We start from the raw sequence: 25,091 nt of genomic DNA, 5'->3' as shown, positions 1-25,091 counted from the left end.
TTGACTGGATTATAAGGCCCGCGTACTGGTACACTAACAGTAGCTTCTTGTATAAAAGGTAATCTTAACATGCCAATGTAATTTCAAACGTTTTTTGTATAATCACTGTCTGTGTACAGTCTCTGTCTCTGTAAACCGCTCTGAACTATTTGTGGTATTGCGATATATAAAAATAAAGTTATTATTATTATTATGTGCTTTTTAGGTACAGAATCACTATCTGGTGGCATTGAGCCCTGAACTAGAGTTATCATCGGTATATCTCCACAGTAGCACCCCTCTCTCCTGACTAGGGCCTGTTGGGCCACTATTAGCCAGCCCAGAAAAGGTGGCCTCCTTTCAACTTGTTGCCCTGGGAAGGCACCCCCCTCCTCTTCAGCCACGTCAGTGGCCCTGCATATGTATAATATTATGGAAAAGATATACTAAGAGAAAAATGCGCTGCCTACATATATAAGATCAAATGCTATTGATTTTCTTTATGGAAATTATTATTTCAAGGACAAGTAACTATTACCAGAACTACATCCTGATAGAATTACTGCATTCAAAGATAATTATTTGCTTCTAGGCAACTGCTACAGAACAGGATTGACAATCTGGCATTTGATTGATTAGCCATTCTGGAAAAAAATTAAATGAACTTGACGTTATCATGATGTCTTTACGCTGGGCACTGCCTGCTATAGAAACTACTACTCACATGATTGGAACTTTATGCCACGTTGAAGAATTCATAGTTTAGTAATTACAAAATCAATTGTTAGGTATGAAAAAGAGCTCTCCAGGTTATTTACTGTGGGCCTGATTCTATATATAATGGCAAATAAAATCAGTGCTGACAGCGCAATTCTGTAAAAGGCATGCACAATATATATAATCGCGTTTAGCGGCCACATGTGTCAATAATATTTAGGCACCCTCATTTAGGCCCAAAAAATCGAGGCGTAGATACAAGTGCCTAAGTTGTGGGTGGATCAGGCGTATTGTATCACAGTCCACCCACGATATGCCCATGCTCCTCCCCTTTTGAGATTCATGCACTTGAAGTAACACATACCACTTTATAGAATGTGCCTACAAAGTTATATACGGAACTTCTAATAAGTAACCATTAGCATCAATTATTAAGTGTTAATTGCCAATTATTGGTGCTGATTGGTCTGCTAAACAAGTTGTGTGCACAAATCAGCTGCACTTACCGATTTGCATGTGCAACCTAAGATGCCATATATAGAATCCGGGCCTGTGTCTAAAGTTATTATGATTAAATATTATGATTATTAAACACGAACCCCCAATTTACATAGGGGTTCTCTGTGAGAAATGGGGTACAGCCAGAGCATCCATTTTACCGAACTAGACATGCAGAACAAGAGTGGTGCCACTCAGGGCTTTACTCATTTATGCATGGACAGTTATATGTGTAGACAGCAATTTTGTAACTTACACGTGTGCATGCTGGTGCTTAAATGTGTTATGCACACTCAAGAGGAGGGAATGAAGGAGCTAGCACAATAACTCTTTTTCCTGAAATGTTGAGGTGCTAGTTTACACTAGAGAATGACATGGGGACAAATTTGTCCCCGTCACCGCAGGAACAAAATTTCCCCACCCTGCCCCCACTAGTTTTGTCGCTGGCCCTGTCCCTGCCCCATTCTTGTAAGCTCTACCTTAACTGCACAAGCCTCAAACACTTATGATTTTAAAGTGTTTGAGGCTTGTGCAGATGAGGATGGAGCGTAGGCATTGGTGGAATGAGGCATTATGACATCACAATCTGAGCTTTAGAATGTTGCTACTTATGATTTTAAAGTGTTTGAGGCTTGTGCAGATGAGGACGGAGCTTAGGCATTATGACATCACAATCTGAGCTCTAGAATGTTCCTACTTATGATTTTAAAGTGTTTGAGGTTTGTGCAGATGAGGACGGAGCGTAGGCATTGGAGGAATGAGGCATTATGACATCACAGTCTGAGCTCTAAAATGTTGCTGCTTATGATTTTAAAGTGTTTGAGGCTAGTGCAGGTGAGGACGGAGCTTGCAGGAATGGGGCAGGGACAGGAGAAGAACTCACAGGGACAGGACGGAAAAATGAGTTCCCGCAGGGACGGGGAAAAATTTGTCCCTATGTTATTCTCTAGTCTACACCACAAGAGTTAGCACAATTCCCTCTGAATCACTCAGATATCTGGAACTGGTGTGTGCCTTGGAGCAGGTGCAAAAGCCAATGTGGAAAAATTCCCAGATAAACGAGTATTCCCATTGAGAACTACATGGATAATTCTTTGGCCTGCTTGAACCATGCTTCCATGGCATGTATTAATAGCGGCTTTATGAAATCACCATTTATACATGTATGTAATCTATATGTTTAAATGCCATTAGTTCCCATATATAAAATATTACTATTAGCATTTAAAACACAATCATGCATTCCACACCCCTGAGTGTATAGATACAGTGGACTCTTGATTCCATATGTCCCCCTCAAGATCCCCTTCTATCGCATGACCAACACGTGCTTTTAATACCTTCATTACGTCAAATAACATACGACACCACCCGTACATCAATTTTCTCAGTAACTGCTCCTCAACTATGGAATGCTATGCCAACTCATTTACGAGAAGAATCATTCGACCGCTTTAAATAGAATCTAAAAACTTTTTTATTCAAAGACGCGTTTGACCTATAATCTTCAAAACACATACTTATTCAAAGACATATTTGACTTATAGTCTTAAAAAAATATATACATCTTTTTGCAGATGTGATCCCCCTCCCAATGTACATTATTGTCGTTCTCCCCCCTAACCCATTGTCTCTAAATGTACATCTGTCTCTGTCACATGTGATGTATAACCCTGTTTTTAAAGCTATGTATGCCATTTAGAAATATGAAAAGTGGGTTAACAAATTTTAATAACCTTGAAACTCGTAGATGCTTCTTAAAATAATATTCAATATGTTCCATGTATTGTCCACTAGGGCAGGGTAGGAAATTCCAGTCCTCGAGAGCCAGAGCCAGGTCAGGTTTTCAGGATATCCACAATAAATACGCATGAGATAGATTTGCATCTCAAGGAGGCAGTGCATGCAAATCCATCTCATACATATTCATTGTGGATATCCTGAAAACCTAACCTGGCTCCAGCTCTCGAGGACCGGAATTGCCTACCCCTGCACTATGATAAAGATCTCATTTCCCCCCCTATTTATTTCTACTGAGGACCCTGTCATTGAAAACTATGACTGATATTTGAAGGGGTCTGGTTGCCCCCATCCAAGATTACAACAAACTTTTTAACATATATGTCAGTACCTGGCCTCACACATATAGGCTTAGGGAAAATATTAGCTATGAAAGGATGGTTACATCCCGCCCTCACATCCTGGTACTGCCATTAAGCCATATGTTCCATTTTGCAGAAAGGATAATGAGTGGAGATATTTTCAGTCCTCTAGAAGCCAAATTGGAAACAGTTAGAACAGTCTGTAATCCCTTGAGCTGCCAGAATACGACTGCACTCAATGTAAAAAAAAAAAAGAAGTAAAATCAAATGAACCAAAAAGATATATCAGACTTCGGTACTGCAGAACCAAACATTGAGATCCAAACTGCATGAGATCCAAACATTACACACACTTTACTGTCCTGGAAGGGTACATACTTTGAACTGACAGGTTAATTAAAAAAGAAAAAAAAAATCCCCTAAGGCATGATACATTTAGGAGATTGTCCATTAAACGCATGCCATAACATGGCATTAGTACCTCTAAGGGACTATATTAAAAATAACAGTTGTGTTAAATTTGAATACAGCTTCCCATATAAATATGGAAACATCATGATAATGAGATAATTTGCCATTACCATGATATTTGCCAGACTGTGCTACTGAGACCTAGCAGTTAATGTAGAGGGTCACAGTGCACTAGTTCTTTCCCAAATCTGCTCCCATCCCCGAGTCAAAAATTCACATTGGTGCTATCTGATCCCTCTATAAGCCCTTCCAATCAAGAAGCTTGCTCCCTGATCTTCCAAGTCAAATCCTGCTGCTATTTCCATCACCCCCTCCCCCCATACACCCTATATCACCTCATAAGTCACAGAGCCCTCCTCGGAACCTATTCCTTACCATTTCAGGACTGGGGAAAGTAGCAGGAGAAGGCAGAGGAAGAGAGTGACCTATCTTGCTCCTATCACTTTGCTGTTCCTTGCCTGAATGATGGCTCTGCTTCCTCTTAGCTTGAATCAGGTGTGCCTGTGATGTGCAGATTAGAGAACGAGACAGCAGAGACTCCATTCAATCAAGGATCAGGAGAGCAGCGGGCACGAAATAGGCGGCTTGTCTTCTGGCCCTGTTGCTCCTTCTGTCGCTTTCCAGGCCCTAGGCAGATATGAGGGAAGGACGCTATGTGGTTTCTCAAGGTGGAAGTCCTTGATTCATTTATAAAGGGATCAATTTGGAGAACTCTATGAAAGGAACATGCACAAAAACCTTGTGCTAACACTCCCTTTACCATACTGGATGCCCCATGCTTACTGGGATTACATCTTTTTATTTTATATTCCACTTCATATTTCCCTATCTGTCCTGGTGGGCTCAAACTCTATCTAGTGTACCTGAGGCAAGGGGGGAGGGATTAAGTGACTTGCCCAGGGTCACAAGGAACAGCGAGGGATTGGAGCCCACAACCTCAGGGTGCTGAGGCTGTAACTCTAACCACTGCACCACCCACACACTCCCCACTTCTTTCCAAAAACTAGTGCAGCCTGCAAGGTTAACACAGATAATGACTGCACTTAAATAGCCATATTCAGTTTAAGATGGTCTATTTAAGGCACTTGCGATCTGCTCCTTGTTAGCCTGGTGGATATTGTGTTAAACCAGTTTAACATGCATGCTAAGAATCAGCAGGAAGCGTGTACCACCTGCCAATTTAGAAAGATCTCTTAATGAGGCATTTAAGCAGAGCAACACACGACTCCTGCATTCCCAGTCTGGTGTGCACAATAGAGAGAATGCCTAAAGTCTGTAGGAGTGACCAAATCCTGAATACGCATTACGGTGAATAAGAAAAGCATTATGATTCTATTGATTTCCTCATCCCCCAAGTACTGAAATTTGCCTTTGGTGAAAGCTTTCTGAATCGTTAAGCTGTTGCCAGCCCTTCTATTAGATCATTGTAAAAAAAAAAAAATCAGACTGGACCTTCTTTATCCTGGGTCTGCTCTCCTTAATGCTGCAATAATATAGAAACCAACAAATTGAGTTGTATGACTTTATTCTTTCTTTTTTTCACTTTTTAAGTTGCTAGGTACAATGCCAGAACTTCTGTGGTTGCGCCGCAGTCCTCTTGCCGCAGAAAAGCAGCTACAGCGCCCACTGCCATGCTGTGCACATAAACTGCATGCAAACAACACAGTACCCCACAGAAAACAACAACAACAAAAAAAAAACAACACAAAAAAAAAAACCGCACAGTCCTTTTTTTTTTTCATTTGTCAGGGTTATGCACAATTAGTCGGTCTAACTACTACTTTGAATCAACTACAGGACCTGAGAAGCTTCAAGCCGAACTGTGAAGTAACACTGTTTCTGGAGGCAAATTAAATGGCACTTTTGTCATCACAAAATAAGAAACAATCCGCTGAACTATATTAAACCACAGAGATTACAAAAATAAACATTTTCACACAGGCACCGCAAACTCTACTCCAAGCACACTTCACGTTTGACAGGTAAACCACAAATTATATCCCTTCATACTGGTTTGACATGATGTAAAAACGCATCACGCCTCAGATGTTTCAAGAAGGTAGCGTAAGGTCGGATACTGGGCAGAAAATTCTCAAAGATGACTAAATATCAAATGTTCATTGGCTGGATGTATATTTCCCATGCATACTGCACCATCTCAGTAGTAGTGGTTGAAAAGGAATAGACCATTTAAGTATTATAAGTTACAGGAAATGGATTATATTGTGTCAAAATGTTTCCTACTTTACCTATCTCAGGATATGGCAAAGTGTAGGAAAAGGGAGCACAATGCCGCAAAACAGGACCTTACATTTCACCTAGTCCTCCAATAAATAAATAAAAAATAAATAGAGACTAAGATTTAGTACCCCAATATTAATGAAAGTTAAACTCCAGTGCAATATTGTTAGATGACAAAGCGGATTAATTTTCATTTATAGTCAACCCCGCTGTCATTTTTAAATGCTGCTTCTGAGAGCTGCTCTAGCCACTTGAAGGCTGTTAAATTATATATCTTATACTATTTTTAAAAGATTTTTAAATATATTTTTTTTTTATTATAAAACGAGTATATAAAAAATTCAAGGTCTTGTTACACTGAATACAGTACCCTAAAGCTTTACTTACATTTCCAAGTAGTGTTCATATTGTGTCAAAGGTTTTGTTCTCAAAAGACTTCATTCTTAAAGGTTTATTCCCCAGAAAGTCCTTGTGCTAATAATTCTGAACCTCCGGTGTTCGCTTGGTATAAAGTGACACCCTGGAGTTTGTGTCAAAGTGACTTGGTGGGCTTAATCCCTCAGTCCCACTCCTAGTTTAATAAATTCAATGTCCATAATTAATTTTTATTTAGAGATTAAGGTTAAAATCTCTAAAGCAAAGGGGAAAAATATTTCCCCCCAATTTATGTAAATTTATCTAAAAATGAAAATACTTCCTTTATTATTAGTTAATACTTAACAACTGTCAAATAGCAAACTTGCACTTCTTTGTGCGAGTCTGCACAGTAATATTAGTGGTAATTAATATTTATTCACAGTAAACTCTGCAATGTGAAACTTTGCAAATAAAAAAGAAAGCCCCTATATTGTGCACTAGCAAGAACGGATATCAGTTTGTACAGGAAATATGTCCCTTGCGATTTCTTTTAGGACCCTTTTAGGAAGCAAGTGAAAGATGTCTGGGACCAGAGGAGATAAGCAGCAGATCTGAAGGACTTGCAACTTTCACATAGCTAATGGTTAATTGTCAGCAGTTTATTCTGCCGCAGCTTCTTATAAATGGACTTTATTACTATACCCGTAAGATAATTGGTACAAATGTTTACAGACACTTAGGATCCTGCTCTGTTAACACGTCGTTTCCACTGGATGCCATTGCTTTCACAAACTTGTATCTCCATTCTGCTTGTACTCAGTTAAAATGTTAAGAGTCATCTCTTCGCTTTTGGACTGCACATTGGCTTCACTTCTCCTGGAAGCTTTTCTGGTCGCCCTTGAAAGTCTTCTTCGAAAGGTATCTCCCGCCAGAAAATAGAGAATGGGATCCACGCAGCTATTGAGACTAGCTAGCCCTCTAGTAACCTGGTAAGTGGCGTAAACTCTGTCATTGAAGGAACACATTTCCGGAGACTGAAAATCCAGCCTGGCTCTCAGATTCAGGTTTTTCATCACATGGAATGGCAGATAGGACACTGCAAAGACTGTCAACACAATGATAACCAGGTAGATGGATTTTCTCCGTAAAGGGGCATTGTCCATGTCTTTGTAGATCAAAGCTTTGACAATTAATCCATAACAGCCAAGAATTAATATAAAGGGGATGCAGAAACCACAGACTGTGGTACACATGCTGTAAATGAAGTAACTTCTCAGGTAATCATCGGAGGAGGTGTCAAAACATGTGACGGTTTTGTTTTTTCTTATCCCGGTACTAGAAAAGAATAGTATTGGAGAGATTCCAGCAATCACAATGAACCAGACCAGGGCGCTAATATAAATTGAATTCTTTTTTTTCAACCTCCCCAGGGATTTTAAAGGATGCACCACTCCCGTGTATCGGTGCACGCTGATGCAAGTTAAAAACAAAATGCTGCCATACAGATTGACGTGGAAGATGAACCTTTGCAGTTTGCACATCACATCTCCAAAAATCCAGTCTGTTTTGTTAAAGTAATAAAAGATGAGTGCAGGGAGGGACAGAACATAGAGGAAATCAGCTAACGCCAGGTTGAACATGTAAACTGAGATGCTGCTCCATGGCTTCATGTGGAAGATGAACATCCAGATCGCCACGCTATTGCCAATAAATCCCGTGATGAAGACTAAAATGTACACGGCGGGGAGATAATAAAACTGGAAGCCAGTCTTTGTCAGGGAACATTTCGTGGCATTGCTCACGGGGAAGCCACCGACCGAGAGGGTGCTTTCAGTGGCATTCAGGAAATCTGGTAACAAGACGTCTGTCATGATCTTCCCAAAGTCAAACAGGGGTGAAGGCAAAGCAAGCGACCTCTGCGGCGGAAATCATCTAAAACAGAAAAGGTAAGAGGGAGCCGGGAGTTAGTTGCATGCTTACCCTTTTTCAATCGCACATTCATTCGTACCTGCTCGGCTCTGCGTTGGAGCTCGCGATCTAATTATCCAAATCGGAGCCAGAACAGGCAGTGCTGAGCCGAGATCCTGTGAACTTGACCCCGATCTGGAGAATAGTTGCCGTGCACAGGAGCAATTAGCAAAGGAGGGCAAAGGGAATGTTAAACTTGCAAGCTCAGGGAAAACTTCCACCCACTGACTGCTCTTGGCCTCAAGAAAAGGCAGTGGTTTGGTTTTCTTTCAAATATATATGCGTATATATAGCAGGTTAACTTTCTTCACATGCCTACCTCATGGCGTTGTCCCTCTGATCCCGGCAAACTGGGCTCCCATTTCACTGCCATCTCACTCTTCCCGGAAAATGGCAAAAGAGAGCGAAGGGGGGGAAAATGTCACTCTCTCTTCTAGTCCTGCCGGAGTCTTAGCGGCCGCTTCTCCTACACTGCAGAGACAAGCTCTGAGCCTTCTCCGCTCCTCTGTAGCGAGAGTGAGACAGGCAGGAAAGGGGAGTGGAGGGAGGGGAGGAGGGAGGAGGGGTGGGGAGGGAGATTGGGGAGCAGAGTTCAATCTCCTTCCAAGTCCTGACTGCCAGGCGTGGTTTTCCAACTCAGCACACTAAAACAACACATGCTCTGATAAGGAAGAGACCAGTCAGGCTGCTGGAATGGCTTTTGCCACACACTTGTCTTGCTCTCCGCTTTACTCAAGATTCTTTCTGACAACCCTAGGACAAGGAAAGACACTTTTGGCCAGCAGGGAGTAATGCATAAGTTGTGTGTTCCTACCTCGAGCGGATATATACAGATCTGAAGCGGAGAGCTTGAAACTGCCATGGGAACAGCACAGATTACTTACAGAGAACAAACGAAAAGACAGACTGCGATTCTCAAACAGCTCGCAAGATCTCAAACGCACTGCCAGTGCATAAAAACCTTGCCTGAGCTGTGAATACTCCGAGAATTTTCTCAGGAAAATATTTGCTTAGTCCCAATTAGAAGCAGATCAAGAGAACAAACGAACATCATACTGGGATTCTGATTGATTAAAAGATGCTACTGCTGTCTAGCACATCATTATGCTCTATTAGTCCCAATCTATGCAACGAGATCTGATTATTACTATAGGACCTAATTTATGGAGTAGGACCTGTTTATTAATAATACACTGTAATGCTGGATTCTTGAATGCATACTTCAGTATGTCTAGTTCTGAGTGAGAATCATTACTGAGACCAATAAATTCAATACATGGGGATCATGATCAAAAAGAAAACAACGTCTACAAAGTGGCCTAAATGGGGTACTTGGACGATCAAAAAGTCTGATTGTCCAAGTACCCATAACCAAAGCTGGTTTTAGCTGGTTTAAAACCAGCTTAGGCCTTTCCCCTGCCTCTAAATGCATAGAGCGAAAAGAGGCGTTTTTAGAGGAGAGGAAAGGGCGGGAGGTGGGCCGACCTACACTTAGTCGTACAACAGATATAACAAAAACATTGACAGGTTGCCTAGTCAGCACTTATACGTTTTGACTTAGACCAAAACAGGTATAAGTGCCGAAAAAGGGGCTGCTGAGCTGATCACGGCTGCCGCAATCAGCTCAGCGACCCCGGCAACCTGCCTACTCCCTACCGCAATGCTCGCGGCAGGAGAGATGGCTCATCTCCCCTGCTGCGATAACGATCCCGACCAACCGCGGCACTTCGGATCGCTATCACGGCAGGAGAGATAGCCAATCTCTCCTGCCGCGATCCACCCCCCCCACCCCTGATTGGATCAGGCAGGAGGAAGCCCTAACCCTCCTGCCCCGAAGCAGCCCTGCATCCTCCCAATCCGATATGGGCAGGAGGAAGCCCCACCCCTCCTGCACGGCGAACCTTCACCCCACCCTCCTGCCCCGATTGTGTCACGGGTGTCTTCGGTCGCTGGGGCAGGAAGGATTGGGCTCTCTCCTGCCCGATCTGATCAGGGGGGGGGGGATCGCGGAAGGAGAGATTGGGCATCTCTCCTGCCGCGATGGTGATCGGCTACCCCCCACGCCCCCAAAACTGCAGCACTTCGGAGTGAAGATCGCAATCCTCACCCCGATGTGGAACGGTTTGGGGGGGAGAGGTGGCCGATCGCTATCACGGCAGGTGAGATGAGCCAGATCTCCTGCCGCGATCAGCTCAGCGGCCCATTTTTTGGCACTTATACCTGTTTTGATTTGGTCTGAGTCAAAACGTATAAGTGCCGACTAGGCAACCTGCCTAAACTTTTGGTTATACCTGCTGTACGCCTATGTATAGGTCAGCCCACCTCCCGCCCTTTCCCCTCTTCTAAAAATGCCTCTTTTAGCTCTATACATTTAGAGGCAGGGGATACGTCTAAAACCAGTTTTGATTATGGGTACTTGGACGATCAGGCTTTTTGATCGTCCAAGTATCCATTTAGGCCACGTTTTAGACCTTTTTTTTATTATGAGCCCCCATGTCATAATTTTGCTATGTTATATAGAGAGAGCTGGTTCTCCCCCTCCCCTATTTTTTAGATAACTGCTGTCACTGAAAAAAAAAAATCCTCAAAGATTTAATATATCTTAAAGCTCTGTTCTGATAAGGATTTCTAGACTGCCATATAAGTACTTCCAGTTGGACAACAGGATAGTTGCTTTTAACTAATTAAATCAATCTCCCATTAATTAACTAATAACTCATTGGAGGCATGCGCTTTTAACCATTTGCCCAACTTGGCGGCCATTAACAAACACATAATACCATTTGCAGAAGTCAGAGGGAGAGCAATGTTAAATCCATTTCTGTGTATAAATCAGTGTTTTGTGCATGGCAATAATCGCTTATAAAATTATGAGTTCTACGTGTGCGTAAAATTATGCATGTACAACTTGAATCAAACTGATTGGAAGCATTTCCAAGGGCTGGATTGGAGAGGTGTATATAGTCATGCTTCGGCTTTTGCAAATAATCATGTGTACATGAAAATTAATATGAGCTCGACAGCTGGTCTGAACAGGCGATCATAACATGGGGCTGGAAGGTCCACATTGTCACCCATTTAGACCTTACTGGGAGGGCCCAGGAGAAGTTATTGAACAGCGACAATTCCTGTCAAGGGGATTCAAAGTGATTGGCAGAGGGAGAGTAGCCACAAGGGATTTGGGGGAGGGGGGAGGTAGAAAAGCCACGACCTCGGAGGACTTACCTGGTCCTCGGAGGCTTACCTGGTCCTCGGAGGCGGCTTTTGGAGGTATTTCACCTGAGGGTTGGTGGCTTGGTGGTGGTGGCATAGCATCGGGAAGGTTCCCAGCAGGTGTTTCATCGGAGGAGATGCCAGCGGAGATTTCATTCCAAGCTTGTGACTCCTTCGAGAAAGATGGCATATTGGACCAGGTGGGTTCGGGTCCTTGAGAGGATCGGCAATTGCCATCACACTGCTTGAAGTCGGTGGCCTTTTTTGTACTGGCGATAGAAAGCACTGGTGTCAGGGGGCTGGAAGGGTGGTGCAGCACAACGTGGGAAGGGCAAGGCGGATGGTCCGTGATCCCGCACTGGGGCGGTGGTCTTTGGGGGGGCCTTCCCAGGGTATGCAGGCACTGGGGTTCTGATCGGCACTGGGGAGGCTGGGTCTGCTACTGGCTCAGCTACCCACATGGCTGTCAGCGGGGCCTATTCTGGGGCAAGGATTCTGGAGGTTTCAGGTGGGTTGGCTCAGGAGGGTAGCTAGATCATATGCAGGGCAGGGGCAGCCCATGGGTCCCTCTGGTTTTTTTGCCCTCCTGGTTTCCTGGGCAGTGGGGGCCCTTATGGGGGCCATTTCCTTGGCCTTCTAGTTTCCCTCACCCCTATGTTGGACCCCTTCCCATCTGGGAGGGGGAGCTTAGTGCTTAGATGGCAAGAGAGCAGTGGGGTGGGGGCAGCCCCAGGAAGCAACTGATGTGTCAGTTGCTGCTCTTTTTCTGGATTTTTCTCCACAGGGCTCAGGAGTTACAGTGGAGCGTTCCCATGTCCTGGATGGAGGTGCTGCAGATAAGTCCTTCCTGGTGTGTTGGCATGCTGGCATTGAGGCTGCTGGAAGTGAGAGGATGTCGGACATGGTGGCAGCTGGTGATGGTGTCACTGGAGGATCTGTTAGAGGAGAGCTGGTGTATGTGGAGCGCCGGATACGGGTAACATGGCACCAGGTGCTTCTTCAAGGGCAAAGAGGGCTAGAAAGAAGGAGAAAGGGAAGCACAAGCGGAGGGGGCATGGTTCGTCATCTTCTTCATCTTCTTCCACTTCTTCTCCATACACTACTTCTTCTTCCTTGCGATCTTTGAGGGTTGGGCCTTCAATGGTGCTGGGTAGTGCGCAGGCACAGGGTGAACAGGCTAGGGGAGCACCTGCTTTGTTGACACTGACAGCTGTGGAAAAAGATTCCCAAGTCTCTGAGGTGCAAGGTTTGGAAGCGGGTCTGTCTTGATATTTTTCAGTTGCTGGAATGGGAAGAAGAAGGCTAAGAAGGAGGTGGTTCCAATGAAGTCCGCACCGGTGTTGCAGAATATTGTGAATTGGATGAGGTCTTTCATGTGGCTTGCCACTGTGTGGGGGCAGGTGCATCCGCAGAATTATGGATTGCTCTTGATGTATGCATATTCCATGCTCAACACGTACCAATGTCTCGTGGTTGGTCTTGGCTCAACTATGATGAGGTGTTTCGGGACAAAATGAAGGAGAACATACATATGTCGTGAAGCACACAGGATATTGACCTGTGACTAAATTATATGACCTCTAAGGCAGGGGGCATTTCTACAGGCTAGGCTGTACAACAGACAAACCCAGGCTAAGGGGGGATGGGGGGGAGGTCTGCTCCTTTCGGCCCTTGCTTGTTACGAGCGCACAGGGCGCATGGGCAAACCAGGACATTTACTGGAAGTTTAACAAGTTGTTCTGTCCCTTCCCAGATTGCAAGATTCATCAAGCCTATTCCCAATGTGGGCAGAATCACTCGGCTCTCCAGTGGCTGAAGAAGGAACCAGGGGGACCTCTGGAGTGGCAAACAGTGGGGGCCAGGGAGCCCACTCCTATTTGGGTGGATGTCCTTAGGCTGTGGCTGTGGCAGTATGGCGATGCCAAGGCAGCATCCATGTTAGACTGGGGTTTTGGGGAGGATTTTGTGATTCCATTTCGGGGCACAGTTCACAATGTACGGGTCCAGTATATGTCATCTGTGATATACCTGTGGCCAAGTGCTGCTAGGCACCCAGGTGTTAGCTGCCAGTTCCAGATTTTTTTTTTTAATTGGCATTTAATGACACAATCAATTATTTCACAACTTAAAGCCCAAGTCATGTTGGGGCCTAAAAGCCATAGCAAAATAACCCGAGCTTTTTGTAATAATGGCTTATGGACTTTTGTTTTAGAAAATTACCCAAACCATTTTTAAACCCTGCTAAGCTAACTGCTTTGACTATATTCTCTGGCAACAAATTTCAGAGTTTAATTACACATTGAGTGAAGAAATATTTTCTACAGTTTGTTTTACTACTACTTTAATACATGTCCCCTAGTCTTAGTATTTTTAGAAAGAGTAAACAAGTAACTCACATTTACCCGCTCCACTCCACTTAACAGTGCCCAGTAAAAGGACTCCCAATTTTGCACTGGAGGCAATGGGGAGGTTAAGGGACTTGGCCAAGATAACAAGGAACTAAAGTGGACTCTGAATCAGGCTGCCATGGTTCTCAGCCTGCTGCACTAAGCATTAGGTTATTATTCCAGTGAATATTGTAAGTTAGGAAAGCAGGAAGACTCACATTATGATTAAAAATAATATCAGAGCTGCAACAGAGACTCTATAACAGAGGGATGCTCGTTGAGACTAGAAAGTTGGAAAGACTTGTTTGCTCAGAATCTGCAAAATATGCCTATTTTATTAAGGATTAGCTTTCTCTAAAGGAGTAGCTAGCTGACAGATTTAAGTGTCAACAGCTGCTAACAGAGTTAATGACAGGAGATAAAAACTTCTGTAAATACACTTATAAGGAACTATGTTCAAAATTATAGGTGGGTGATTTCTTAAGAAACTGAACCTAGCCCTTGAATGAATCATGCATACAAGGGCTAGATTTAAACAATGAGCACAAATAGAGTGGAGTAGAATGGGTACAAGTGGATCAATTTTTCACTCTGTCAAAAATTACAAAGACTAGGGGACACTCGATGAAGTTACAGGGAAATAATTTTAAAACCAATAAGAGGAAAACATTTTTCACTCAGAGAATAGTTAAGCTCTGGAATGCGTTGCCAGAGGTTGTGGTAAGAGCGGAGAGCGTAGCCGGTTTTATGAAAGGTTTGGACAATTTCCTGGAGTAAAAAATCCATAGTCTGTTATTGAGAAAGACATGGGGGAAGCCATTGCTTTCCCTGGATCGGTAGCATGGAATGTTGCTACTCCTTGGGGTTCCGGAATCTTTTGTTACTCTTTGGGATTCCAGAATCTTGCTATTCTTTAGGATTCTGGATGGAATGTTGCTACTCCTTGGGGTTCCGGAATCTTTTGTTACTCTTTGGGATTCCAGAATCTTGCTATTCTTTAGGATTCTGGATGGAATGTTGCTACTCCTTGGGGTTCCGGAATCTTTTGTTACTCTTTGGGATTCCAGAATCTTGCTATTCTTTAGGATTCTGGATGGAATGTTGCTACTCCTTGGGGTTCCGGAATCTTTTATTACTCTTTGGGATTCCAGAACTTGCTATTCTTTAGGATTCTGGATGGAATGTTGCTACTCCTTGGGGTTCCGGAATCTTTTGTTACTCTTTGGGATTCCAGAATCTTGCTATTCTTTAGGATTCTGGATGGAATGTTGCTACTCCTTGGGGTTCCGGAATCTTTTATTACTCTTTGGGATTCCAGAACTTGCTATTCTTTAGGATTCTGGATGGAATGTTGCTACTCCTTGGGGTTCCGGAATCTTTTGTTACTCTTTGGGATTCCAGAATCTTGCTATTCTTTAGGATTCTGGATGGAATGTTGCTACTCCTTGGGGTTCTGGAATCTTTTGTTACTCTTTGGGATTCCAGAATCTTGCTATTCTTTAGGATTCTGGATGGAATGTTGCTACTCTTTGGATTTTGGCCAGGTACTAGGGACCTGGATTGGCCACCGTGAGAATGAGCTACTGGGCTTGATGTATAAATAAACATAACACACTTCTCATTCCTTGTTTAATACTCAATTCTTTCTCGTAAACCACCAGAGCCATCAGAAGCGGCACTCTATTGTGTGTCAAACACAAAACAGTATAGCATTTTGTTAGCCGCTGCCCTTCTTCATAGGCTATAGTTGGCGCATTTATGAATAATTTATTTTAACCAGTAGTTTTGTAGGGTCATGAAATAGTTAACTGTTGTTTAAAATATTGCTCTGGCCTACATAGCTGAAAACAGTGTATAATCTATTGACTGCATCTGCCTGAAATGTATGTCCCTGCCTTACCACATTGTAAGCTGAATAGATAAGAGTTTGAGCCATGATGTGCCCTGCCCTTCTGTACATGTAACATTTAGACCTGTAAGATTTAGATAAGCAGAGAAATGAGCTAGTTTCCTATAGGACTATAAGTTGTATCCCTGAACCTATCATAAGTGCTGGCTTAGGACCAATAATCATTGTAGAAAGTTTAGAAGTAACAAATGAAAATTGTAGTTTTTGCATATATTAGTTTGCGAAAAGGGCATAAAAGTCCGTGTATTTCCTGTTTCTGACACTCTAGTAGGCAGGCTATTAACTGCACTAGAGTCCTGGCATGCTGTGAATAAAACTCTTGTACTTTCTTCACGCCTCTGACTTTGTGTATCTAAGTGACCTTTCAGTTTCATTCATTTCCCAATTACTTCTTTAAATATTTTAAGTTATATATAATACGTTACATTTAAACTTATCTTGTAACTCTTCTAGGGCGTATCGCCAAGTTTATACCAGCTGTTACTGTTTAGTAAAGACCACCACCGAAATGCATGTTTCGTTTGCATGTATCAACAAACTGCTTCAGGGTGCGGTAATCTACAAAACAAACATTCACCCAACTTTATACTTCCATACTGATAAAAAGATATGCTTACATATCATATAACTTATTTATTAACTTACTTATTAGTTCTTTAGTTCTAACGTGGCAGGCATTCGTGTTCGCCTCAGCGTCTCTCAAGTGAGGGGAACAGTCCACCCTCTCCACATCATAAATGACACAGAGCAAACTGATTGGACGACTCACTAGTTGTTAATGCTCAGAAAGATTCATTCATTAGATTTAGATCAAAGACTGACAATCTAGTTTGCCGTTTAGACCCGTGGAGGGGCATAATCGAAAGGGACATCTAAGTCCGTTTACGTCCATCTCGTAAGTCGTCCAAAGTTAAAAAGAGCCTAAGACACATTTTCGAAAGATACGTCCAACTTTTTTTTCCTTTCGAAAATCGTCTAATTATACGTCCTGCCGATCTGATCGTCCAAGCCACTAAATCGTCCATCTTTATACCACATTTCTGTCCAACTTTCCGTCCAAGTCCAAAACGCCTAGAATAAGCCTTGTTGGATGTGGGAGGGGTCTGCAAAGTGATGGTCTGCACACCCAGACATGCCACCTAAATAGTGGGGTACCTTACAGGGCACTGCTGTGAACTTCACAAAAAGGCTTCTCCTCACTACAGCTCCCTTATAGGTGACGATGAGTCCCCCAAACCACCTCCAGAATCCCTAGACCCACTTATCTACCATCCCAATAGCCCTTATGGCTGCAGGAGCCACTTATATGCCAATAAAAAAGGGTTTTGGGGTGTATAGGTGAGTGCACATGTTTAAGTATCAATGCAGTGATTACAGGGGCTTATGGGCATGGGTCCTCCTCTCCATGGGTCCCTAACCCACCCCCAAGATGACTTAAGCTGCCTCTGGGCTGGACGACTAGGCTTTCCTATGCCAGGTGGCCAGTTGATGATGGTCTGGAGGCTGAATTGTAAAGTTCTGACTAAAATTTGTATGGGGGTGGGGGGGTCGGTGATCACTGGGGTAGTGTGGGGGGTCTGTGTTATGTGTTTGCAGTGCTTACATGGTCTAAGTCACAACGTCCAAGTTCTGTCTAGGCTCTGTTGTTAAACTTTCGGTTATACATGCTGTACAACTAAGTCTAAGCCGGTCCACGTCCCGCCCAACTCCCGCCCTTGACACACCTCCCGAAATGCCCCGTTTAGCTTTGGACGTTGAGCAGCACTATGAAGGCCTAGGTCTTTTAGAAATACGTCCAAAACCCATTTTTATTTTCGGCGCTTGGACGTTTTTGAGAAATGTTCGTCCAAGTGCCGACTTAGGCCGGTTTTTCAACGTTTTTCTCTTTCGATTATGAGCCCTTTAGGTTCTAGGGTTTGTAACTCAAAAATCCATCTTTGCTCTTTAAAATTGAGCAGACTCAGTGTTGCCACCCTTCCACTTGACTACAATCTCTTCCTCCAAAACCCTCCATTTAAATTCCATTGGCTGATGTTTTGTTTGCTCCCAATGACCAACTAGTGTAGGAGTATTATTTTTAAGTCTAGATTTGTGTCCTGTAAGTCTAGTTTTTATCGTACGCATAGATAATAATAATAGTTTATTTATATCCCGTCATAACTTTTCAGTTCAAGACGGTGTACAACAAGAGGTGCTATAAGGACAGCGAGGTAACATCAATTAGAATTAGGGAGGGATAGAAAGACAGTAGTGTGATGAGGTGGCATAGGGTAGGAGGAAGAGGTATGTAAGATGAGGTAGGTGTCACGCAGATTTGGAGGATCAGGAAGATCCCCATAGTACACATAGATCTCACTATATATAGCTTATCACATGGGCAGACTATTACATAGTTTATAGAATGGCTGGAGCCTGGGGCGTTCCAATTCATTCCTTCTATTGTTGAATCGCACCATTGACAGGAACCACATTTAACATGTTGGGGAATTGCTGATCAGATTCATAGTCTAGCCTTTTATTATATTTATCATCATAGTCTAGCATGTTATTTTATATACCGACAGCCATAGACCTGATGCAACTGTGGTTATGTAAATGCAACAAGGACAAGTGCAACTAAGAGAATTCTGTAAATTAGGAGACCCACCCATGTCCCATTCATGGTCCTCCCACATATACACCCCCTTGCATTTATACACTATGGCCCAAATTTTCAATAGTGCACCATAAGTTAGGCAGTGGTAAGCGCCCTATCACTACCTAACTTAATTGGTTTTAAGTGGCTTAATAAGTGCACTAATTGGTTGCACTGATTAAAAAAACAAGCCACAATTTTTAAAAATAGAGGCGCCTAAGGACATCTCCAGAAAGGATGCCAAATTCCCATCCATAGCTTTACGACACCTAACGCCACTGTAGGTGTAGTTAAAGCTGGAAGTGGTGTTTGGCCAGGTACTAGGGACCTGGATTGGACACCATGAGAACGGGCTACTGGGTTTGATGGACCATTGTTCTGACCCAGTAAGGCTATTCTTATGTTCATTCTCGTGGAAGATAGGCTCTGAAAATGTAGGCTTTTGAACCCTGGCCTACGTTTCCTGCCCTATCATCCATGTAGTGCGCTTTTGTAAATGGTGCCGTTGCGTGATTGACACACGACTGGCATTCGTTTTTAAAGCAGCCACCGGAAAAGGCACCATATACAGAATCCAGGCCTATGTCACTTACCTACACCCTTACAGAATGGCACTTAAGCACCCTGTAGGCTTTATGCATTGGTAAGTTTACAGCTACACGTATAAGTAGGGTTGCCAGACGTCCGGGAAAACTCGAACTTGTCCTCTTTTTAGAGGACATGTCTGGGTGCCCGGAGGGACTTTCAAAACCTGGCAGTTTGTCTGGATTATGGAAGTCCCCGATGTCGGGGCAGCACCTCTGCGCATGTGCGGACGTTGGTGCGATGACGTCATATGCACGCGCACATGCATGTGACATCATTGCGTCGATATCTGCGTATGCGTAGAAGTCCTCCACATGCTGCCTCGACGCCTCGGAGGTTTGTGTGGGGGCGTGGCTGGGGGGGCGGAACGAGGCAGGGTTGAAGACGGAAACAGGGCGCGACCATGCGTCGGGATTTCAGCTAACAAAATTTGGTAACTCTACGTATTAGTGTTATTCTGTATATTTCTGTGCACTAGGGGCACAGAAATGTGGACACCCAGTTATCAAAATTGCCCTTTTAGTTCTCAAAAGAACTGGCAGAATTTCAGCAAATCTATGAGATTGTGCTATTGATCTCCAGAACCTCCAGAGAATGATGAGCGATTGAAACCAACAGTAATATTGTATGTTTAGGTTATTCATCAATTTCTGCCAGAAAATGAACAATGATCACAACAGATATCTATCATCCGGGAGCAAGAACCATTCAAGGTCAGTGAACTTTAGTTAATACTGTCTGCCGGATCCTGATTCCTCCCTTGCTTTTGCGTAAAACACACTATTAGTCAAGAGTCAGCATATGTTGTCTTATGTGGTTCTTTATGATTTTTAGAGGTCCTTAGGGATATCAGATTGCCCTCCACACAACATAGTTTAGGAGGGTTACTTCCTCATATTACCCTGTGGCACCTCCGCTCAATATTCATATGCAATTATATATTTATATCTTTTACTTAGTTGTTTTTTAGTCTTTTGATTAAATGTACTTAGCTTTCAGCCTTGCATTAACTCCTCTGAACGCCCTGAATGTTGGGTGGAGGGCAATCTGATATCCCTAAGGACCTCTAAAAATAATAAAGAACCACATAAGACAACATATGCTAACTCTTGACTAATAGTGTGTTTTACATTTGAGTATATAGAAGGAAGAATACTGTGATAGGGTGGCTCCCTTGCTTTTTGACAGGTGCCAAGACACAGGATTACAACTGGTGCTAAGCTGACCTAAAATCTTTGGTATTCAAACTGAACTTAGTAGAGTAAGAGCCTCATCTTGTAAAGAACGTGGGAATCAGAATTGAGACATCCAGGGTGCATTGTGCTCAGTTCTGATGGTTTTTTAGACTAGGATTTGCTGGTGTAGAGCTTTTTTCTAATACATTTGCAGTAGTGCAGTTGGATTTGTCTAGGGTTGCCAGATTTTACCCCAGATAGACCCGCCCCCTCTTGGCCCGCCTATCTCTGCCCCGTTATGCCCCAGTCCTGCCCCTAATCCCACCCTAGCCCCGCCCCCGCTGCTTGCTCTGGTTGGGCACGAGGGCATCCGCTCATGTGCGGATGTGATGACATCACGCACATTGGCGCGCATGCATGACGTCATCGGGTGGCATCTGTGACTGCGCGGACGCCCTCTTGCCCGACACAATTTCGGGGGAAGCTTTTCAAAACCCGGACAAAATGCCAGGTTTTGAAAAGGCATCCGGACATGTCCGGGGAAATCCAAATGTCTGCTAACCCTAGATTTGTCAGCATTTCAGAGGAAGCAACCATTTTACAAATATGTATTTTGAAAAAACAAACGACATGGATTTAGTAGCTTCTACCTGGAAGTGACACTCCTACCACATGTAGTTCCTTCATTTTACAAATCTATCTGTATAACTGACACCAATAAAAATGGGACGTTATCAATGTTAAGATGTGTTATTTTACTTTTAGTGATTAGAAATTAGGTCTCATTGCATAAAATGGAACCTGAGTTAAAATAGCACGCGTTAGTGGTAAAAATAACCTGTCAGCTCTTAGGGCTCCTTTTACTAAGCTGCCATCATCTACTATGCTACTATGCTAAGCATTACCAATAACACATGGGGCTCCTTTTACTAAGCTGTGAAAGCGGTTTTAGCACGTGCGCTAGACACTAACGCCAGCATTGAGCTGGCATTAGTTCTAGCCACGTAGCGTGGGTTTAGCGTGCATGACAATTCTGTGCACGCTAAAAATGCTATCGCAGCTTAGTAAAAGGAGCCCATAATTTTGGAAACAACAGTTATATCATAATGACCAAACATTACAAATCACTCAAAAATTAAATATTATGGTTAACACAGATTAACCCCCTCTTTTACGAAAGTGTGATAGCAGTTTCTAGGATGGGGAGCTGCGCTGAATGGCCCGCGTTGCTCCCGATGCTCATATGAAGTCAATGAGTGTCGGGAGCAGCGTGGGCCATTCAACGCAGCTCCCTGCACTAGAAACTGCTATCGCAGTTTCGTAAAAGGGGGCATAAGATTCTTCAGTGATCTAATATGCTCATTTAATCTTTAAAATTACCACATTAAATGTTGCTTTCAAGATTTCATTGCATGTATATTGAAATTAATAATTAATTTCAAAATTATATATAAATTTATATAGTTGTATATTTATATATACCAATGATTTTTCATTAATGTATTTGTAAATAATTTTAAATTTAGAAGACCCTAATTTACATACACAAATTATATGATGTCACATCTCATAGAACTAATATGATCTTATTAAAGATTTACCTCCTCTTTTACTAACCGATTAGCATGCATAAACTGATTTAGCGTGTGCTAATCAATTTAGCATGTGCTAAACGCTAACGCATCCATTATATTCTATGGACGCGTTTGCCCGTGCTAATCGGTTAACGCATCTTAGTAAAAGGACCTATTAGTCACTTTAAATAGAAGCATTTAAAACAAATACTGAATTAAATACGAAAAACAGACCTAAAGAATATTCATAGAAAAGAAATAGAAAATTATTACCGGCAAAAAAAATAGATAATTATTACCGGCAAAAAAAACTTGTCATACCAATTAGAAAAAATTAAGAATCAGAAAGAAAAGAGAAGAGAAAAGAAAGAAAGAAAAAGGAAGGAGGAAAAAAGGGGTAAAAGAATAAAATCAGAAATTTTGTCACCTATCTTTACTACAATATCCTTGATAATAAAAAGCTTAAAAGAAAAATTATCATTTTTCTTTTAAGCTTTTTAGTGAATAAAGAAAAAAGGTGATTAAAGAAAAAAAAAAAGTAAAGGAATGATAATAAAAAAATAATTATTATTAAAGAAAACATATTTATGCATATTGAGACTTGATTGCTCTCCGTTGATCTGCCATGAATAGGATGTATTATTCATTATCTACAATCAAATATGCTAATGATAGTGAAACCTGACTACAAGTTAATGTATTGAGACTGTCAGTGCACAGATAAGTGTCTAATATTTCAATGTAAAACCGTAAATAGCAGCATTAAATAAAATATGTTTATGGCAGAAATATGTATGTGCGTGAAAAAATAAACTTAAAAAATTTACCCCCTCCCCTTTTACAAAACCGCAATAGCGTTTTTTAGTGCTGGTTTCGGATGGAAAGACTCAGAAGATAAAGGCTTTAAGGGTAGTGGAGAGCGTCCCGGTGTAAATTGTTTGAAAAATAGGTGATGCCGTTCTAATGAAAATGGCAGCATTTTAAGATGAGTACATTAAAAAAACTTTTTTGATGATTTATACCCTGTGCACAGTGGTGGGGATTATCTCCAGTTAAGATCGCATTTTTCTAGGTGGAGTTTTTTATTGCCTGTGATAATATAAGAGCAGCTTGAAATCAGAATTGATTGCTGTCTCATAAATGATATTCTTAAGCCGTATTCTTCAAATGCTAATTTCCTGCGGGTGTTCCACCACTTGCTAGTAACATTATTTTGGTATTATTTTTGTATTTAGTATTTATAATTCTTGAGAGACATTTAAGTACCTATGTGGCATAAATGTGCATGAAAAGAGTCTTTTTCATTTGAAAGGAAGCTCTGGAATGAGAGGGCATAGGATAAAGTTAAAAATTGATAGGCTCAGGAGTAATCTAAGGAAATACTTTTTTGCAGAAAGGGTGCTAGATGCGTGGAATAGTCTCCCAGTAGAGGTATTAGAGACAAAGACTGTGTTATAATTCAAGAAAGCATGGGAGAGGTACATGGGATTTCTTAGGGAGATGAGGAAATAGTGGATGTTGTGGATGGGCAGACTGGATGGGCCATTTGGCCTTTATCTGTCATTATGTTTCTATGTTTCTAACTTCCTGTTTCCACTGAGGCAGACCGTGGCAGAGGAACAGTGCTGAGGAGGCTGTAAGCAGTGCTGGACAATCGCTGCTTCACTGGCAACCTCCTTGCATTTTTACAGGTGAGGGGGACTTTGGAATCAGGTAAAGAGAAGGGAAAGATATCTCGGCCCGTGGGGGCCCCCTGGAGCTGTGGGGCCCAGGGCAGCTGCCCAGTTTACACCCCTAACGCCAGCTCTGGTGGTCCTATTTAAGCAGCTCCCTTGGCTGGTTAAGTGAGTATCAGCAGTTAACCAGCCAATTGCTGACTCGACCCCCAGAACATCCCCCAAAAGATCCAGTTATCATATAGGTGCTAACTAACTAGACATTTTCAGCCACACTAACTGGTTAAGTGCTACTGGAAATGACCTGTTAGCCCCGGACAGGCAATTTAACTAGCCAGGAGACTTTTCAGGCTGGTTAAATCACTTTAAATATTGACCAATGTTTCCCTTGACTTGTGAATAGCCAAACAGTGTATGGTAGCTCAGGAGGATAATATAAGAAACTACATATGTCTTTATTTCTGTTAACAATCTTTGATGTGTTACTCATGGTTTCCCTGCCAATAATTTCTCAAGGATTTCAGAGGAACTCTGATTAGAATGTAGAATTTATTGCAGCTAAAAGCAAAAGTCCCCAAGGCTGAAAAACTGCATTCTATTAACCTTTTTTCATTAACTCTTACCCTAATCAGCTTTTAAAAATTGAATTAACTGCCTGAGGAGAACAGACCAGCTAACGCTGATTTTTACTATGTGTTTTAAGTTAGCTTCTCTTTAGGATTTATGGCCATTATTTTATTCTTACAGGTTTACTGTTTATTTGTATAAGAGGGTGACTAATTTTTGAATAGAGCACCTAGTCAGGGAAGGAATTATGTTTTATCAATTTTATAAAGACAACATACATGCTTCTGTAGCAGTGAAAGAAGCGATCAGAAACAAGAAGACTTCGTTTAAGGAATGGAAAAGGTCAAAAACGGACAAAAGCTGGAAAAAGCACAAACATCAAAGCAGGTGCCATAAGGCGGTAAGAGGGGCCAAAAGAGATTACTAGGAAAAAATAGCCAAGGAGGCAAAAAACTTCAAGCCGTTCTTTCGATATATTAAGGAGAAACGACCCACGAAGGAAGCGGTAGGGCTTTTGGATGACCATGGAATAAAGGGAGTGCTAAAGGAAAACAAAGCCATCGCCGACAAACTGAGCACATTTTTTGCGTGTGTATTTACCGAAGAGGATATATACAACATACCGGAAGCCGGCAGGCTATACGCAGGAAACGAAGACGGGAAACTGATAGGGTTGACAGTCAGTCTAGAGGAGGTATGCAGGCAGATTGATAGGCTTAAAAACGATAAATCCCCTGGACCAGATGGCATCCATCTGAGGATAATCAAGGAACTGAAAGGGGCTATAGCTGAACTGCTTTATCTAATAGCCAATCTGTCGATCAAATTAGGAAGGATTCCAGAAGACTGGAAAGTGGTGAATGTTAAGCCGATCTTCAAGAAAGATTTGAGGGGAGATCCGGGAAACTACAGACCGGTGAGTCTGACCTCGGTACCGGGAAAGATGGTAGAGGCGCTGATAAAGGACCGCATCATTGATCACCTTGATGGACACAATCTGATGAAGGCCAGCTAGCATGGCTTCAGCAAAGGAAGAT

The 25,091-nt window shown here is 42.4% G+C and overlaps 1 protein-coding gene across 2 annotated transcripts in view; it reads right to left on the bottom strand.

Annotated features, from left to right (window-relative positions):
- Positions 1–5,281: 5,281 nt before the first annotated feature.
- P2RY1 (purinergic receptor P2Y1) overlaps positions 5,282–25,091 on the bottom strand; it is a 63,507-nt gene continuing 43,697 nt past the window's right edge. The window contains exons 1-2 of one of the 2 annotated variants that reach the window (XM_033959694.1): positions 8,653–8,830; positions 5,282–8,297 (exon numbers count right to left, since the gene is read on the bottom strand). In XM_033959694.1, the coding sequence (XP_033815585.1) occupies positions 7,151–8,236 (1,086 nt within the window). In that variant the 5' untranslated portion in view covers positions 8,237–8,297; positions 8,653–8,830 and the 3' untranslated portion in view covers positions 5,282–7,150. Of the gene's footprint in view, positions 8,298–8,652; positions 8,831–25,091 lie in introns of those variants that run through there. The other variant, XM_033959695.1, reaches the window with a different exon arrangement.

This window comes from Geotrypetes seraphini, chromosome 9, assembly GCF_902459505.1.
Source record: "Geotrypetes seraphini chromosome 9, aGeoSer1.1, whole genome shotgun sequence".
In the NCBI taxonomy this organism is placed as follows: Eukaryota; Metazoa; Chordata; class Amphibia; order Gymnophiona; family Dermophiidae; genus Geotrypetes; species Geotrypetes seraphini.
The sequence above is the reverse complement of the archived record's forward strand: the minus strand, read 5'-3'. Positions and strand labels throughout refer to the sequence as shown.